The following is an 18,858-nucleotide window of genomic DNA, read 5'->3' as shown; positions in this document are numbered from 1 at the left end:
CTGGAAGGACAGATCCTGAAGCTGAGGCTCCAATACTTTGGCCATCTCGTGAGAAGAGAAGACTCCCTGGAAAAGACCCTTTTGTTGTTCTCAAGAGGAGAAGGGGACGACAGAGGATGAGATGGTTGGAGTGGGTCATCGAAGCGACCAACATGAATTTGACCCAACTCCGGGAGGCGGTGGAAGACAGGAGGGCCTGGGGTGTTCTGGTCCATGGGGGTCACGAAGAGTCGGACACGACTAAACAACTAAACAACAACAACAACAAGAGTGGCTGTAAAATGTCTTGGACAGAGAAAAGTTCAGAAGTAGGTAGAAGTATAAAAAGAAAGCCACACCATCTCCTTCTAGTGCAAACCTGGGGCATCCTATCTCATTGCAAACCTACAACCCTCTTTTTGTCAAGTTTTCCAAAAGTTAAGAATGAGTACGTACTTACCCGTTAGCTAGGCTCACATCGTCAGCGTAAAGGGAAACTGCGGGCAAAGGAAAAGAATACATATTTAATTAATATTTTCCACTTCGAAAAATGTCTCCCTGAGAGAACTTACAGCACGCAATTTAAATCAGAACAGAAAACAGCAGCAGGGGAGAAAACTCTCTGAAAACTCACAGTAGGCTCTGCGTAAGGAAACTTATGAAAGGAACTAGAAAATGTTAACTCGTTGCACAAATGAAATAATTCTGTTCATCCCTGTTGCGTAACTACTCTGAGGCAACATTGCTGCACCCTCATTACCCAAAAAAGTAATGAATTACAGATAACGACATTCTTGCAACTCATTGCAAAAACGGTAACTCCGTCCCCTCATCAGAAGAAAGACAGCCTGTCAATAAGATACATACCAGTGGTGCCTCGCTAGACGATGATAATCCGTTCCACTGAAATCGCTGTTTAGCGAAATCATTGTCTAGCGAAAAGCATTTCCCCATTGGAATGCATTGAAACCTGTTTAATGTGTTCCAATGGGGAAGAATCGTCGTTGTCTAGCGAAGATCGGCCATAGGAAAGCTGCTTTGCAAACTGCCGATCAGCTGTTTAAATCGCTGTCTTGCGAAGCTTAGGTCCCGAAAACACCCATTTTGCGAGTGCGGAGGGAGCTGTCAAAATCGTCATCTAGCGAAAATCGGTTTGTGAAGTAGGGACCAAACATTGTCCAGCGAAATTCCCCCATAGGAATCACTGTTTTGCGAATCGCTATAGCGATTGCAAAAAGTCAATGTCTAGCAAAAAAATTGTCATGCGGGGTAACTGTCTAGCGAGGCACCACTGTAAATCACTTGCTTCCAAAATATGCCCCAAGACAGGCCTCTCACTGAGATGAAGACATACGGTCGCCTGGCTTGACGCCGATCAGTCTGCTGACCTATCTCCCTCCCTGGCAGCCAAAATATAACAACAGTAACTCAAGTAACTATCTGCTCCTACCTAGGACACCCAAAGTCTAAATCCTGAGCCTCTAACTCACTTTCCGTAACAACAGGTGCAGAAATGTCGAGCAGCAGCATATATGCCATGAAACTGGGGAAGCTGATTTGCCCATTACAACTCAGCCTTGGAAGGTGACTTCTTAAACCCACTTGTTCGCATTATTCACTACAGTTCTTTAAAAGCAGCCTGTTGTTCTTGCTCATATCAATATCGGGACAGTAACTTATTGGTCAAAATCCTATTGTACAATGTAAGTAGAGCCGCAGGTTTCAGTCCATTCCTTGATGAGAAACAACAAACACACACACACCCCAAATTCTTGGAGGGGGTGCACATGCACCAAGTCAGTACGCAGGGAAGCAAGGATCTAGAAATCCTATACAGGCGTACCTCGGTTTACGAAATTAATGCATCCTGCGGGACGTTGCGTAATGCGGAAATTTTGTAAACCGAAATGCAAATTGCGCTAGGAATGGGGATGGTGCTAGAAACCTTCTATGGGAAAACCCTTTTGTACAGCGGAGGGGGAAAAAGGGGGGGGAAGTAACCCAGGGCATTATTTTCTATGGATTTCAGTTCGTAAACCGAAAATTAGATAAACCGATGCGTTCGTAAACCGAGTTACTGCTGTATAGAGCCTAGTCTCTCGCTCCCTCTAGTGGCCCAGTTCTGGTAATACACCTTGGAAACATGCATTTCTGAGGTTTTTTAATTTAATATTTTCAGGCAGTGGATAAGTGAAACGGTGGGTACTGATCCCACGGATACCATACTCTAACTGATTACCCCCAAGAACTATAGTAGGGGCTCTTTATGGAACTTATGATTGCTTAAGCTGTGCAACAAGACTTTGGCTATTATGTTATTTGTTTTACCATTGTATTTACTTTCAATATTTTTGTACTGATAAGAAAATGGCAACAAATTATTGTCATAATATTTTCATTCATTCATTCATTCATTCATTCATTCATTCATTCATTCATTCATTCATTCATTCATTCATTTATGCATACTATTTATATCCCGCCTATCTGGTCTTGCGACCACTCTAGTAATACCTTAAATGCCCTTAAAAAGTAACTTTTGAACACAGCTAAAAAAAAAAAGCATGACTCGTTGCACCGAGAAATTAACTTTGGTTCTGTTTCTTATATTACTTTTAAAATGTTAACTTCATCACACTCTCTTTAACTGGAAAAAAAGCTGGTAGTAAACCATTGCTTTAAAACCCTTGGCAAACAGGAAGGTCCCAGCCTTAAATCCTGAAAAAAAAAATAAGTTACAGTGTGCCGGGAATTTTAGAGTGAGGGCAAAGCCCTCCTCCCCCCCCTCCCCAGCTAGGCAGTGGCTGGTGTTCCCTCCCTTCTCTGCTTCTTCATCCTGCTGCTGGTGGTGGTGGTGGTGAAGAAGGAGCCAGAGGGGGTAATGGCTGGCGAGGAGGGCTCACGCACCCATCCTCCTCCTCATCCTCCTTGGCGCCCCAGCCGGGCTAAGGAAACTCCTGGGCGGCTTCCTCGGGCTCTTGCTCCGCTTGGTGGAAAATCTGATGCAGCCCAGCCTCACCCAGACTTTGCTTCCAGTGGCCCCCAGGTAAATTGAGTTTGAGACCCCTGGTCTTAAGGGATGGATCTCTCCAAAGGCCTTTACTGAGAGAAACTTACCTTTTCCAGAGGGGACACAGAGTTACGGGCTTCCAGTTTTGTCCCTGGATGGGGACTACCAAGATCTTAGCCTCTTGGCTCTACCAAAATGGCAGGAGGGGACATGCCACTGGGCAGATTCCGGTGGCCACTAAAAGTGGCAGATGGTAGGAGATTTCTCCTAAGGTTCTGGACTGTTCGTCTCTGTTTAACCACAGAACAATGCATGCCACACATACAGTACATAAGCTAGCTTGGCCACTCCAGGTACGGCACTGAACACTGTCAGAGTTCGGCCAATCCAGCTGACATCTGAATGGGGAGGATTCATCAAAATAACTTAAGCCAGCCTTGAAAACAATGGCACGTGGCAAAATAAATAGGGGAAGGAAAAAAGTTCACAAGTCTGCTTGGTTTTGATTCATCTATACAGGTCTCCAGGATAAACAAGGTGGTGTGATTTTAATAGGAGCCACAGAGTCTTTGTTTACAAAAAGGAGATTAACGGAGAAAGGACCTACATGCGCGCGCATACACACACGCACAGACCCTCAAACCATGAGGGGGAAGAACAAGCCCATAAAGAAGCTAATCCAGAGTTTCCTTACTTACCATCTGCATCCGGGTAGCTGTCAATACCGCTCATGGAAACAGACTTGGAAAGAGGACCGCAGAGGGAACTTTGGGAGACGCGATAGGATTGCATGCTCTCGATGTGTTCCTGAAGGCAAAGATCGAGACATGAATACCAAGGGGCCGTCCGTCTTGGGCAAAGGGTTGGTCGTGTCAACAACTAGGTGGGCGCGTAGACCCTGTCCTCACTCTCACCCAAAGCCCCGATTCGAGTATAGGCATCCTTAATCAGCTCCCCGAAAAAGACGGATATTCTAAAACCAGTTTTTGAAAATCCCCAAAGCCTGCCTCACTAAGGACCTAGTTGAGTTCTTAGGAGCAAGAGTCCTTCATGACCATCATCAAATCACTGAATCATGGAGTTAGAAGGTGCCATCAAGTCCAGCCACCCACCCACCCGCTCAAGGTAGGAATCCCAGTCGTAGCAGATCTGACAGAGAGAGGTCTAATTTTCTCTTGAATGCCTTTGGTACCACCCTTTGAGGTCATTGGTTCCATTGTCATACTGCTCTAACAGTTAGGAAGTTCTTCTTGATATTCAACCAAAATCTGGCTTTCTGTAACTTTGAGCCCATTATTATGGGATGATCGAGAACAGACCCTGCCCTTGATCTTTTGAGCATTTGAAGCGGGCTATCCTATCTCCCCTCTGTCGTTCTGCCAACTCCTGCGACGTTGCTGGAACCAGTTGTATTGGCTCTTGCCTTTCCATTGGACCATTTCAGCAAAGTAGAGAGGGGGGATCTGCTGCTTGGGTAACAGCCTATCCTCCATACTACTTTACCCAGGCTTCATGCTCTGGAGAGGACACTTCTCGATACAGAGCATGTTACCATAGTCTCTCGAGACTGAAGGATGCCTATGATGCCCAATAAAATAGGTTAGTCACTAAGGTACCACATGCCTTTTTAAGGGTGTCCCCCTCCCCTGGCAACAGACTAACACAACTAGTCCGATGCAAACTTGAATCTCATCTCTTTTATTCCCTAGATAAGACACCGTAATACCATTTACGTTCAGTGCTCGCCACCCACGCAGTCGGGTTTTGTCTGGGAAATGTACCTGGGACATTTTCCGATTGTCGGCCTCCTCATCTTCTTCCTCCTGAGAAAGGAGAGACTCCATCTCATCATTGCTATGGATAATGGGGGCCCGCCGTGGGTCCCTTCTACTCTGGAGATGAACATCCAAGTGTTCGGTGGAAGAGTCGATCTCGTTGGGGGAGAAGTCTTTCAAACCTATGCTGCAAAAGAAGTAAGAAGTCCAGGTATCATTCAAGAGATTCCCTTTCTGATAATAGTGCATGCAAAAGATTGGAAACAACACATTGCAATAGGCCTGTGTTATCTGCGGCGGATCGGTTCTAAGCACCCCATAAATGCTGAAAAATGTGGATATATTTAATGCAATAAACTGCACGGTCTCCCTCTCATGGCCAGTTCTCATAAATGCACCCTGGAAATACGTATGTAAAAAGAAAGTACACCCTCTTTGAATTCTTTTCCATCTTCTCACAGCGTCGGCCCAGCAACGAAACCCACAAACACGTGGCTTTTGGAGAGGACAGTGGCAGCTACTCACCCCAGCTTGCTGGACATAAAGTCCATCAGAAATCGAGTGGATCCTCCGTGATCTTCACCACCATAACCCCCCTTTTCCTCTCAGCTTCCCAGGGCGCTTGTGAACCTCTGCTTGATTCCTTCACGACCCTCCCTCTCCCCACACGGTTGCAGCCGCCACGAGACACCCATTTGCAGAAGTGAGGAAAATTTTTTTAGGTTTCAGTTGTACATTTCAGCTCTTTTGCGAGGGAAGGACGACCGGGGAAAATCCAAAGCCATGTTGGTTCTCCAATCCGAGGCGGAGACGCTCTTTCAAAAAAACGACCCCCTTCCCACCTGATAAAAGAATTCTACGGCTTCTTCCACAATTCGGGGCGTCCCGCTCTCATTTAACTACAACTTCCATCGTCCTCCAGCTGGCGTGGGAATTTTTTTTTCCTTTCCCCCTCTCCCCAGTGGTATAGGGAAGCAAAAGCAGTATATAAATGGAACGCAGAAAGGCAAAACAAGAAACAGATATTCTATTGTTTTGTAAACCGTTTCGAGCCTTCATGAAAACGGCATATGCTGCAACAAAATGTTGCCGCAGTGAGCATTCCTTTCCAAGGTTCGAGCCAGCTAGCAGTGCCTCCCCCCCTTCCAGCATATTAAACCTCATTCCCTGCCCCATGTTCTCATTTTTTAAAACTTTAATCACCAGTCAGTAAACATTGTGAATATTTACTGCCCCTTGGCCGGCTTCTAGTCCTGCCGTGACTCATCTGTGACTTTTAGTCTTTTCCACTGGCTAAGGAATGTTTTGTACTTCTGGGGGGGGGGGGGTCCCCAAAAATCAGTTCATGCCCATAAAGGTGCCACACCGGCTATCTCAGCTCATCTACATTTGCTTATCTGTTACCACCCAACAACCATGTGCCACTGGCTGCTGTTAAGATAGACCATCACCCCTTTTGCTGCCCTTCCGTTGTCTCTGACTCAATGAGTTACACCTCCCATCTGCCTTGTTGTTGTTTAGTCGTTAAGTCGTGTCCAACTCTTCGTGACCCCATGGGCCAGAGCACACCAGGCCCTCCTGTCTTCCACTGCCTCCCGGAGCTGGGTCAAATTCACGTTGGTCACTTCAATGACACTGTCCAACCGATTTTCGCATTACGACGATCTAAAAACAGCTGATCATCCGGTGTACAAAATGGCCCCCTGCTGTTTTCTAGGACGGATTCCTCACTTTACAGGCAGCGAAAATGGCCGCCGCTATGGAGGATCTTCGCTGGACGGTGAGTTTTCAGCCCACTGGAACACACTGAAGGGTTTTCAATGCGTTTCAATGGGCTTTTTTATTTCGCTTTACGAGGGTTTTTTTCTACAGCGATTTCGCTGGAACAGATTATCCTCGTTAAGCGAGGCACTACTGTATTTCAATTCTATTTCAATTGTTTTATCTTTTTATTGTATTGCATTTATTTGATTGTATTTTATTTTACTGTAAGCCGCCCAGAGACCTTTGGGTAGTGTAGACAGCATATAAGTTAAATAAATACATGAATACATAAATGCATAAATAAATGCATAAATAAATAAACAAACAAACAAACAAACAAACAAACAAACAAACGACCGAACGAACGAACGAACAAACAAACAAACAAACGAACGAGTATTTAAAGGAAAAATGAAAAACACAGGGCAAATTGTGGGACAAATACCCTGTTTAGCAGCCCCATCCAGACCATGCTGTTTGAAGTGGTCTGGCTCACGCCAAAAAGATTCTTATTATCCTACAGTGCAATCTATTTTCACACTCCCTTGAGCGACCTCTCCATTCCAGCCGGAGACGTTTATTCTCTCGTGAAAGGGGTCCGCGCGAGTCTTTCCATGGACAGGTTACTCGCAAGAAAGTTTACTCGCGAGCAAGGAGGCAAGGCCATGGAAGCAGCAGGGCTGGTGCAAGGAGAAAACATCAGGGGTGAAGGTCGGGGAGAGAGAAGGGAGATAACCCTCCCCTCCCCTTTTCCCCTGTCGTTCTCCTTTCCACTGGGGCTTTGCTAGAAATGGGCGAAACCCATGGAGTCAATATAACCCCTTACCCTGCCTTTCCTCATCGTTGTCCTTCCTCCAGTTGGAAGAGCGTCTTTTTCTTTTTGCTAAATAAAGTAAGTGCCATAGCGGAAGAGCAATGCATTCACCTAGCATGGTGCCAGACATCAATTAGTGGAACATTTTTAAAAGAGACAAAAATAAAAGAAGATTTCTCTCTATCCTCTGTATTGTGTCACAGGGATGTTGCCTCTGACATGAATGCCACCCACAGCCCCGTTTGGGTGCAAACTAACCATCCACACAGGCGGCGCTAATTCGGATCCTGCGGAATTGTACCCAAAAACGAACGCATGCCTTAGCGTCGTGCTAGCAAGGTGCACAACGACCTTCTGGACAGGATCCTAACTTGTTCTCTGCCAGAAGCACAACCTCCCACGTCCATGCAGGAAAAGAGACATCCATGCCGAGAAGTTCCCCTTCCTACCCGCAGACGGCACTCGGGTGGAAGCAGGAAAAAAAATATCCGGCGCTTAGACGCAGACTCAAAACGACTGCATCAACAATCAGGAAGCTGGGACTGCTGGCTGGCCACCCATCTGCCTACGATGAATGCGTGCCAACAGAGCTTCTGTCCAGCATATCTCAGGCCGAAAGTCTGCATTAAACATCCGCCACACCTTCAGCCATGAGATGTTGCGGGCACAGACCGTTTTACGTTCCACCTGTCCTCTGCCAAGTCGAAGGTGCCGCCTATCCAGAGATGTTGGCCAGTCTTTGGTATCACATCCTGAGTTGCAAACCCCCCCAGTCTGAGTCCCTATTAAAGGATAAGCTCCCCCCCCCTCAAAAAAGAGGAAGGGGTGGCTGTTTTCTGTGTGGGGAGGTCTGAGGCTCAAGAACAATCCACTTCTGGTCTCATACGCCCAGCCTGCCTCATCTTCCCTCACCCCTCCATACTCCACCCTTTTGAGAACCCTCCCTTTTCCGTCGCTACCTCTTCCTCGGCCGTTTCCCTGCCTCTTCTGGCGAGTGTTGCAAAGTTTCTTCTGAGTTTGCAGTGCCCTTCATTAAAAGAATAGGGACTTGAAAACACGACTTGGAGAAATGGGTCAGAGTCTCAAGGCGAGTCCAAGTCATTGAAGGAAAAAAAAACCCGAGTCGAGTCGGCAATGCAACTGAAGTCCCCACCCCTGGATCTATCGATTCTCCTCCCTATTTTACCTAATAACAATGCTTTGAGACAGGTTGGGCTGAGGGGTGGGTCGGGTGGGGGCTGCCCCTAGGATACCCAGTATGTTTCACAACCGAATGGGAATTTGAACCCAAATCTCCTGAGCCCTAGTCCACCACGACACCATACTTGCTCGTACAGTGGTGCCCCGCATAGCAACGTTAATCCGTTCCGGATTAATCGTCGCTATGAGGAAACATCGCTAAATGGAACGGAAAAAGCCATAGGAACGCATTAAATTTTGTTTAATGTGTTCCTATGGGGCCCAAACTCACCGTTCAGCGAAGTTCCTCCATAGCGCCGCCATTTTCGCGCCCTTAGTAAGTGAAGGCAGCGCGCGAAAATGGTTGTGGCGGCCATTTTGGGCACTCGGCGGCCATTTTGGAATCGCCGATCAGCTGTTCAAAAAACATCGCAATGCGAAGATCGGTAAGCGAAACTAAAAAAAAGATCGCTATGCGGATTCATCGTTAAATGGTGCGCTCGTTATGTGAGGCACCACTGTATTTGTGTGGGTTTCTGGCACAGCGATTCTTAGAGAGACCAAGATCTGCAACAGTAGCAACAGCATGGGAATGTACAGCATGGGAATGTACGGCATCCTCATTGTAAAGCTGCTTGGGGGGTTCTTCTCAGCACATGCCGTATTTTTCTGTGTATAAGACGCCCCCCACTTCTCTAACCCAAAATTAAGAAATCTAAGTGGGGCTTAGCAAGTGTAGGGGAAAAGAGATCGCTTTGATCCCTGCTTTCACCTCTACTTGTTTTTTTTCTCTCTCCTCAGATGTTGGGAAAGAGTGAAGGCAAGAGGAGAAGAGGACGACAGAGGACGAGATGGCTGGACAGGGTCACCAAAGCGACCAACATGGATTTGACCCAACTCTGGGAGGCAGTGGACGACAAAAGGCTCATGAAACGTGAGGCTCGCTGGTCCGCGGGTGGAAAGTGAATAGATCCATCCAGCGAGGGCGCTTACCGAGTACAAGAGATTTGTAAAACCAGGAGTCAAAAGTTCGGCCAGCCAACCACAGATCAAGAAAAAGCCCTTTCCCAGGACAGAGCTGCTGAAAGAGAGAAAGAGAGAGAGATAAAAGGAGGAACAAAGGCACCAGGGGCTGACGGGAAGGCAAAAGGGGACACAGGACGACAAAAATCTGCATCGCTGGCAGCCATCCTGCCCCCCCCGTGACACCCATCCAACAAATTTGCCTCTCTTTCCAAACTGCAGAAATCATAATTTTCCAAAAACACCCTGTAAAGCTTACTACTATTTTTTTTTTGCTGCTATTTTTTTTCTGGGCAGGGAGAACGTTGAGGCATTTGGTGTCCAATCCATTTATTTGGAGAAGACCGGATGGGTTCTTTGTAGCTGATGATTTATTCCATAAAGTAGAATCAGAAGGTACTGGAAGCCTCCCCCCCCACCGGTAGCCTCAGCATGTCAAGTACAAGCCGCTACTTGTGGCCCCCCCCCCTCCCCAGCCCCATTTTAAAAACCAAACCGAAACCTGTTGCAGCATCTTTAAGGCTAACATGTTTCATATATTGTGAGCTTTCATGGCTTGCAATCCACATCATCAGCCACATGAATCTCTCCATAAATTCACTTCACTGATTCATTTAATTAATTCGGCTTCTTTAATTGCCTTTCCCCGCTGCTTTCCTCCCTTTCTTGCAGTGTAGGAATACTAGGTGGCTCACAAAAAAAAACCCAACAACACACACATCAAATGACACTACGAAAAGATGATTAAACATAGAATAATATATATATTTTAAAAAACCCACTAGTCTAAGAAGTTTTAAAAGCATTTTAATATTTAATAAATGTTTATTGCGGTCATTGACCAGCAAATTAAAAGCATTTGAAATCCACATATACACAAGGAAGCAGGAAAATGTTCAGTATTGGGCCATAAAGTCCCTTTCACTATTGCCCCTCCAGATCGTAAAAGCTTGAACACACTATATTATTGATTTAATTGTTTAATGATTGTGTTGTTTTATTGTATTTTGTATCGTATTGTATTTTATAATGTTTTATGACATTTGTAAGCCGCCCCGAGTAGACACTGTCGGGGGGGGGGGGGGCAGGGTAAAAATCTAATAAATAAATAAATTATAAATAAAATTTAAAAAAAACAACTTGTAGAAGGACAAACAGTCCTTAAGACAGCCGGGAACCATGTTGTGGTAGGCTTTATAGAGCCTAAATTGAAACAAAAAATACAGTAAACCAGGTTAGCTCACAATTCGGTCATGACCCGGTTTGGGAATCCTGGTTTGTCAAAGCAAAACAAAGCGCCAAACTTTTTCTCCCCCACCCCACACTTCCCTCTGCTTTGACAAAACAGAATGCCTGCTCACCCTCTTTTCCGCATCCCCCCCCCGTTATCGCCCTTCCTGGCGAAACGCTTACCGATCATTGCAAAGTGATTTTTGGCCATCTAAAACATCGTTATGCCATCGCTTTTGCGATCGCAAAAAAACACATCGCTATGCGGATTCGTCGTTAAATGAATTGCTCGTTATGCGGGGCACCACTGTACTTTCTTTTTCACGTGACTATATATATTTCTAAATACAAAGTTACAACAACTGGCCACTAGATGGAGCCAGAGACCAAGCTATGTATAGTGTTCACTATAATCCACATTTTTCAGCATCCGCAAAGGGATTCGGAATAAATATAGGATACAGGGGTCGTCCTGTACTTATTCTAAGATGAACTGCAAGTGTTTTCTTATTTCTCTTAAAATCAACCAACGCTGCTGCAAAAACATAACCTCAATTTAAAAAAAATAATAAAATCAATTGACATTTGCAGACTTACTGCACACATTTTTAAGCTTTCAGGAATATGGAGTGCTTCACATATGCCATCTTGCTGTAATCCTTACAAGCACCTTATAAGGTAGAAAATACTTTTATCTTTGACAGTATTGACAGTACTTTAACAGTATTAATGTAAGAATATATTACACACACTTTGTGCGCGCGGCAATTTTATATGCCACTGTGAAGTAGAAGATCCTATAGCTGACACATTTAGGCCAGTCAGACAGAAAGAAACTGATTCAGACCAGGAACATCCTGATTCTCAGCTGTTATAAACCCATTGTGCAAACTAGTCTACACAAGTTACTAGTCCTCAGTCTGTATTCAGCTATGTTTGTGACGCAGCAACTGCCTAAAGGGGAAGAGAACCGATCCTTCTGTTGTTTCTGGGTGAACACCTCAAAAGGAATCTCTACATGCCACAGATAATTCAAGGAAAGGCGAATATAAGCAGCATTTCTATCACTTTTATGTACCTGTGCTGATCAAAATCTGGATCATCTTCAAGCACTTTCCCTGGCTCCCAGCTGTGCCGTCGGAAGGAGTCATACGTGCGAGTGGCGCCTCTCAGGGCGCTCGAGGTGCGCATAGAGACCCCCAAGAACCGACCATCTTCCTCTTCTTCTGTGGCATCCCAGTCTCTGGCAGGCGGGGAGCATGGCTCCACAGCGGAAAAGGAACGGTATTTCTGGACCAGCGGAGGCTGCGGTGCGCATTCCCAGGGACTCAGGCTGAGCTCAGAGGCTGTGCCGTTCATCCCGCCGAGAGGTGGTGGCTCCGAAGGGCCGAAAAGCTTTGGGAAGAGAAAAGAGGGAGGTCAGAAGACAGGAGACGAACACCATCACGAGGCTAAATTTGCAAAAACAAAGCATGTGTCTTTAAGATCCTGAAAGTTCCGCTGCTTCCTCTTTGGGGCTCGAAAAAATTGTACAAAACTTTGAAACACAAGAATCTTAGTATTCTCATTAGTATCGCCATGAGCAATAGTTAGGTTCCATGCTGCCTGCCTTCTTATGAGCACAAGGTGCTGTACACAGAATTATCCTCACAACCCCCTTAGGGTATAGGTCAGATTGAGAAAGTTGCCATCCCAAAATATCCAGTGAGCTTCACGGCTGAAGTGGGGAACAGAATCTGGATTTCCCAAGCCTAAAGCCCTGGAGGGGGTGGGTGGGGGAATTTGGAGCGGGCTGATTGGCACTGAGAAGGTTCTTATTATCTTCAGCGTGCTGTTTTATCCCTCAACTTGAGCGAAAAAGTATAGTCTTATACACGGAAAAATACGGTACATATTAGAATTGCGCTGTGTCAGTGTAATTTGGTTGGCATCAAGCCATACCAAGAGGATTTTGTCCTAGCCCTGTCTGGGCTAGGACAGAATCCTGTTCCAGGCAGGAGATCCCACATGTTCCCATCTGATCCCACCTCACACAAAACTTCTAATATCAGATATGACTGGTCTCCTTGGGCCTAACAAACTTATGAACGACCATACCCCCCCCCCCCCAGATAACGCAAGCTGCCTGAAATCCAGGATTAAGGCACAACTACAGCACGCTGCGGGTTAAACCACAGAAGCCTCTGTGCTGCAAGGTCGGAAGACCAGCCGTCGTAAGATCGAATCCACGCGACGGAGTGAGCTCCCGTCGCTTGTCCCTGCTCTTGCTAACCTAGCCGTTCGAAAGCATGTAAATGCGAGTAGATAAATAGGTACCACCTCGGTGGGAAGGTCACAACATTCTGTGTCTAGTCGCGCCGGCCACGTGACCACGGAAACGGTCTTTGGACAAACGCTGGCTCTACGACTTGGAGACAGGGATGAGCACCGTCCCTTAGAGTTGGACACGACTGGACTAAATGTCAAGGGGAACCTTTACCTTTACCTACAGCACATCAATTGAATTGTGGGAGTTTGCTGAGTCAACTCATCCGTCAATGCTATCAATTCAATCGGCCACTGTCCCTAATTTGGGAAACTGAGCAGGGCCAGGCCTGGTTAATGCTTGGATGGAAAAATGACCAGAGATCTCTAGACAGGGCCAGGACACGATCCTGCCTGTAGCACAAGTGCCACAGTTGCCCGTCAATGTTGACGATACATGTCAACATGGGCAATGGTCTGACTCTGCATAAGCTAGACTGCTACTTCCCACAATTAGTTCCAACGATTCTTGTTCTCTTGACAAACCAAGCCCAGCAAGGAGGACCACCTGGAAAAAGTGGGATCTTGCTTTAATCCTTGGGTGGATCTGGATACACAGCTGGTTACAGAAAAAGACTAAAAGAACTGAAAGACTGATGGGAGACAGAATTTTTAAAATATCTGAAAGGTTCTCATCTCTTCTCCATCGTCCCAGAGTGAAGGGCGCATCATAATGGGCTCAAGCGGCAGGAAGCCAAATTTAGGCTGAATATTAAGGGAAAACTTCTTAACTGTTAGAGCAGTATGATGATGGAAGCCATGATTTTGGGAGGGTGGCGAGCGCTCCAATGCTGCAGGCATTCAAGAGAAAATCGGACAACCCTCTGTCAGATCTGCTCGGATGTGGATTCCTGCCTCGAGCAGGAGGTTGGACTGGATGGCCTTAGAGGCCCCTTTTAACTCCTTTATTCTATGCTTCCAACCACATTCTGTCAGGCTACCTACACCTGCTACAAATTCCTTCATTTGCACAGAGGATCTGCGCCCTTTATCACGTGAGCACCTAGTACCTCCCACAGGAAACATATAGCGCACAATTAAGCATGGGATCGCTACACTCAAGAGATTTGGCTTCATCAAATAACCACAAACAGTACTATTAATGCCTGGGTTTATCTGCAGGAGGGAATCAGGTAAAACAGGAGACCCTCTCCGTCAAGATGCCCTTGCATGTTTTTTTTCCTGCGAAGACTGGATAAGAGAGAGGCACCACGTTAAAACACACAAAGACACAAGTGGAAAGGAGGGGGAGACATTACTGTAAGCGCTCCCCTCTGTTTTCTGCCTTGAGTTACTTATTAATCGCGGACCGATTATAGTAAAAGTGGGCTCTGCCTCTTAACAACAGACGCCTGAGTGTCTGGGAGGTGGGAGCTTGCAAAGTTGTTCTACAGAATTGCCTTATTGTTTGTGCCACGTTAATGGGGGAAATGTCCAGGGAAATGACATACCCGGAGAGATGGGACCTGGAGATATACCAGAGAGGGTAAGAGAGGAGAGGAGAGAGCAGTTCCGATTAAGTTAAGGAGAAGTGCAACTGATCTGAAACTGATCAGCAATAGCTTGTTGTTGTTTAGTTGTTAAATCGTGTCTGACTCTTCGTGACCCCATGGACCACAGACCGCCAGGCCCTCCTGTCTTCCACTGCCTCCCAGAGTTGGGCCAAATTCACATCGGTCACTTCGATGACCCTGTCCGTCCATCTCATCCTCTGTCATCCCCTTCTCCTCTTGCCTTCACACTTTCCCAACATCAGGGTCTTTTCCAGGGAGTCCTCTCTTCTCATGAGATAGCCAAAGTATTGGAGCCTCAGCTTCAGGATCTGTCCTTCCAGGGAGCACTCAGGGTTGATTTCCTTCAGAACGGATAGGTTTGTTCTCCTTGCAGTCCAGGGGACTCTCAAGAGCCTCCTCCAGCAAGAATATATAAAAAGGTAAAGGTTCCCCTTGACAATTTTTGTCCAGTCGTGTTCGACTCTAGAGGGCGGTGCTCATCCCCGTTTCCAAGCCATAGAGCCAGCGTTTTTTTTGTCCGAAGACAATCTTCCGTGGTCACCATGGCCAGTGCGACTTAGACACGGAACGCTGTTACCTTCCCACCGAAGTGGTCCCTATTTATCTACTCGCATTTACATGCTTTCGAACTGCTAGGTTGGCAGGAGCTGGGATAAGCGACGGGCGCTCACTCTGTTGCGTGGATTCGATCTTACGACTGCTGGTCTTCTGACCCTGCAGCACAGGCTTCTGCGGTTTAGCCCACAGCGCCACCACATCCCTCTAGCAAGAATACATACTCTTAGTCTAACCTGACCTATGCCTCAAAGAACATCAGCTACTGTTTTGCTGTCCCATAAGGTGCAAAGGGACACATTCAGAGTGTGGGAAGTTCCTTTCAAAAGTAATATATAGTTTCTGGAAGGTGCACCTCAACCACACCTAAGCAACAGAGACATCTCGCCTTTCTTCTTCCAGAACTGATACAGCAGCCACAGGAAGCTCTTCGATCTATTACAAGGTATGCCTAGTGTTTGCCATAATCTGCGTTTTTCAGCATCTGCGGGGTGGGGATGGGGGCTTGGAACAGATCCTCCACGGATATGGGAGTCCTACTCTAATTAAATAATAATAATAATTGTGCATCCGTTCTTTCACAACTGTCTGCAGAGCAGTGCCCTCTGCGGCTCTCCAGCTGGTGTGCACTCTTGTCTTCTCGCAATTTTGGCACCCACTATCTCCCACTCGCTCCTCCCTGGTCCACAGGGGCAAACGGATCCCCACAGCACCAAAATGGTGGTGCCCTCCAATAGAAAGTTTATGCTTTCTTAAAAAGAAAAAGGGGGGGTTAGTAAGGTTAGGAGGTGTTGCAGTTTCTTTTCCTAACATTTATCAGCAGAACCTCAGTTCATGCCGGTTTGTTGGCCGAAGCGCCACATGTGTTGCACATTCCCATCCCGCCCCCCCCTCCTGGCCAGGTCCCCCCCCTCACCAACTGGTGCACACCGCTCTTCTGCTCTTCAGGCGATCGTCCAGAGGCAACAGGAACTTGTGCTTCTCTACTTTGCCTCCTTTGGCAGCCGCCCACTCCCTGGTCACCTCCTGGCATGAGTGGGCCTGCTGCTAGAGGAGGCAGGGAAGGGATGCAGGTGCTCCTGATGCGGCTGGACAATTGCACAGGGAGGGAGGTAAAGAGCAGCACGCACCCGCCGGTTACAGGAGAGAGCTGGACTGGGGGGGCGGCGAGGGAAGGGAATTCGCAACACCGGTGGTACCATGCCAACAAACTGACATGAACCTCCAAACCAAGGTTTCCTGCCCATTTCTCATAAGTAGACTCACCTCTTAAATTTCAATTCCCTCTATATTGAGATGCCCCAAGGCAAAGATCCAGTTGTTTTCGCTCTAGTTTACGGCCTTTTCTGTACCCCCCAACATTTTCTGCAAGACTGTTTTCCACTGAAAGTCCACGACAGCTGCCATCTTTCACCCTCTTGCCTAAAAACAAGAATCACTGAACTTCGTGGGACTTCCTTCTGAGTAGACCAACATGGGACGACATTGCTGAAAAGTGACTGGGATGAGTTCACGTAATGAGGAGGAATGCTAAAATAGAGTTGTTTGCCATTTGAGCATACAAAATAACTACATTTTTGATGGGGGTTTTAATGAATTTTACACTGTGGATTGATTTTTTTTTTTAAAAAATCCCTTTTGAAACTCTGGAGTATGTCTGAGGGGGGTCACCTAGAGAGTTTGACTCCGAGGTTGTCAACTGTGACTCTCACGAGTGTATCCAGATTGGTTATTCTTCTCCAGACACAGTGATCGATTTGAAATGGGGAGGTGAGGGTTTAAAAGCCTTTTGCATGCAAGATCAAAGCCAAATAAGTGTTTGAATAGGGCCTTTATGACTTTGCACTGGGCTTTGCAAGGAAGACCTTTGCTAACCTTTATTTGTGTACAGATTCTGTGCCCCAGCTGACGAAACAAAAAGAGATTTCCTCTTCTTAAGGACAAAAAAAATTTTAAACTGAAATGCTTAACCACTAGCAGCAAATACAGTATGCTTTTTACAAAAAAAATAATAATCTTATAATTTTTATTACTGTTTAATTCTAAATATCCGATAGGGTCTTTAGGCTGCTTAAATCAACCAGTGAAATAATCTGATATGCTCTTTATGCTTCTTTCAATGCTCTGTCATAATTTCTATTTCTTATCTCTGTGTTTTGCACAACTTCTGTATTAGAAAGCATTATTTGTTGTATTACAAGGGGTTTGTTATCTTGGAGAAATTCGTGGTTAATTTCTTTTAGTTAGCAGAGCGTAAAGTACAAAAGCCAGCTGCAACACAGGGAAAAATGTGAAGGATAATAGCTAAAAGTCCAATTTCCTCCCAGCCTGTTTTGTTCTCACAGTGACTAGCCTTTTGTATATTAAAAGTAGGTTAGGTAGAAAAAGAAAAACATCTTTACTTACAGTTGTGGGAACTTCAACTATAATCAGAAGAATAAAAAAGAATAAAGAAATAAATTGAGCAGTCTCCCCATGCTACCGTGTTTCCCCGAAAATAAGACAGGGTCTTATATTAATGTTTGCTCCAAAAAAAACACATTTAGGGCTTATTTTCAGGGGATGTTTTATATATTTTTTCATGTACAACCATCTACATTATTCAAATACAGTCGTATCATCTTTTTCTGGTGGCTGGCACTCTCAACATTGTCGAAAAACAGAGCACCCAGCCCCACTGATTCTATCGTCAATTTCATAGAAACATAAAATAATAAGCTTTAGCACTCTCCCCAAACTACAAATCCATATTTTCACAGAGCCGAGGCACAACTGTTACAAGTCAAACTGCTATACCTATTGCGCGTAGGTATATATGTATATATTGTATTCTACAACTTCGCAAATAGGACTGACGGCATTCCCCCCCCACCCAGATATGAGAAACGTCATTCCGACAGCCTGTTGGGATTGCCGCTGAGTTAAGAAGGAAATAGGAAAGCTGGGGGGGGGGGGGGTCAGGGATAAATGATTGAATATTTGCCCTGGGTGAGTCAAAAAAGTCCCAGGATTCTGCCCCCCCCCCCCCAAAAAAGCCCTGGTTTCTCTTGATACCCTTACATCCGACAGACCGCATAGGACACATATCTTCTACGTTGGAGGGTCTGATCCCCAGCCAGTCCTGCACACCTCACACGAGCGTAACAACTCACTCACTGTCAGATTCATCCATCATCCTCCCTCCCTCCCAAATTCCCTCTGCTCACCTAACTCTGGTCTTCTCGTTGCCAGCGTTAACTCCGGTTTTACATTCCTTGTTCTATTCTAGCTTTCCCAGGGATCACTAAGGAAATCCAATGATCTCAGCTTCTTTCCTGTTTTTGATCTCTCTGTGTTTTTAACCCCCTTTCCCCAATCAGCCGGTGCTTTCCTCCCTTTCGCCTCCCTATCTCCTGCAACATCAGCACTTAAACCATCCAGAAAGAAGGTCAGAGAGCCAACTTTCTAAGCTGTACAGGCGGGTAACAGAGAAGAAATGGGCTCTTTTCTTCTTCTTCTTCTAGGAGAACCTCTGAATCTTCTCTTGGAGTTCTCAGCTAGGAGGACACTGAACAGGGAACCCATAAAGGTTTAAAAAAAGACGGTTGGGGGAAACGAGTCACGGTTTCTTCCAGCCTCCATCTCTGGAAGCTGTTCGGATCCTCTTCCTCAAGAGCCCCGCCGTAGCCCTTCTCACGCCCACCCTACTTCTCCTCAAGAGGACCTCTTGAA

At 46.1% G+C, this 18,858-nt stretch overlaps 1 protein-coding gene across 2 annotated transcripts in view; it reads right to left on the bottom strand.

Annotated features, from left to right (window-relative positions):
- The window catches only part of ARHGEF2 (Rho/Rac guanine nucleotide exchange factor 2), a 173,648-nt gene that overhangs the window by 130,084 nt on the left and 24,706 nt on the right, over window positions 1-18,858 (bottom strand). For both annotated transcript variants that reach the window (XM_072984079.2, XM_072984078.2), the window contains exons 2-5: window positions 11,853-12,169; window positions 4,771-4,951; window positions 3,688-3,796; window positions 440-476 (exon numbers count right to left, since the gene is read on the bottom strand). In XM_072984079.2, the coding sequence (XP_072840180.2) occupies window positions 440-476; window positions 3,688-3,796; window positions 4,771-4,951; window positions 11,853-12,133 (608 nt within the window). In that variant the 5' untranslated portion in view covers window positions 12,134-12,169. The remainder of the gene's footprint in view (window positions 1-439; window positions 477-3,687; window positions 3,797-4,770; window positions 4,952-11,852; window positions 12,170-18,858) is intronic.

Source organism: Pogona vitticeps, chromosome 15 (genome assembly GCF_051106095.1).
Source record: "Pogona vitticeps strain Pit_001003342236 chromosome 15, PviZW2.1, whole genome shotgun sequence".
In the NCBI taxonomy this organism is placed as follows: Eukaryota; Metazoa; Chordata; class Lepidosauria; order Squamata; family Agamidae; genus Pogona; species Pogona vitticeps.
This window is presented reverse-complemented; position numbering and strand designations above follow the sequence as displayed.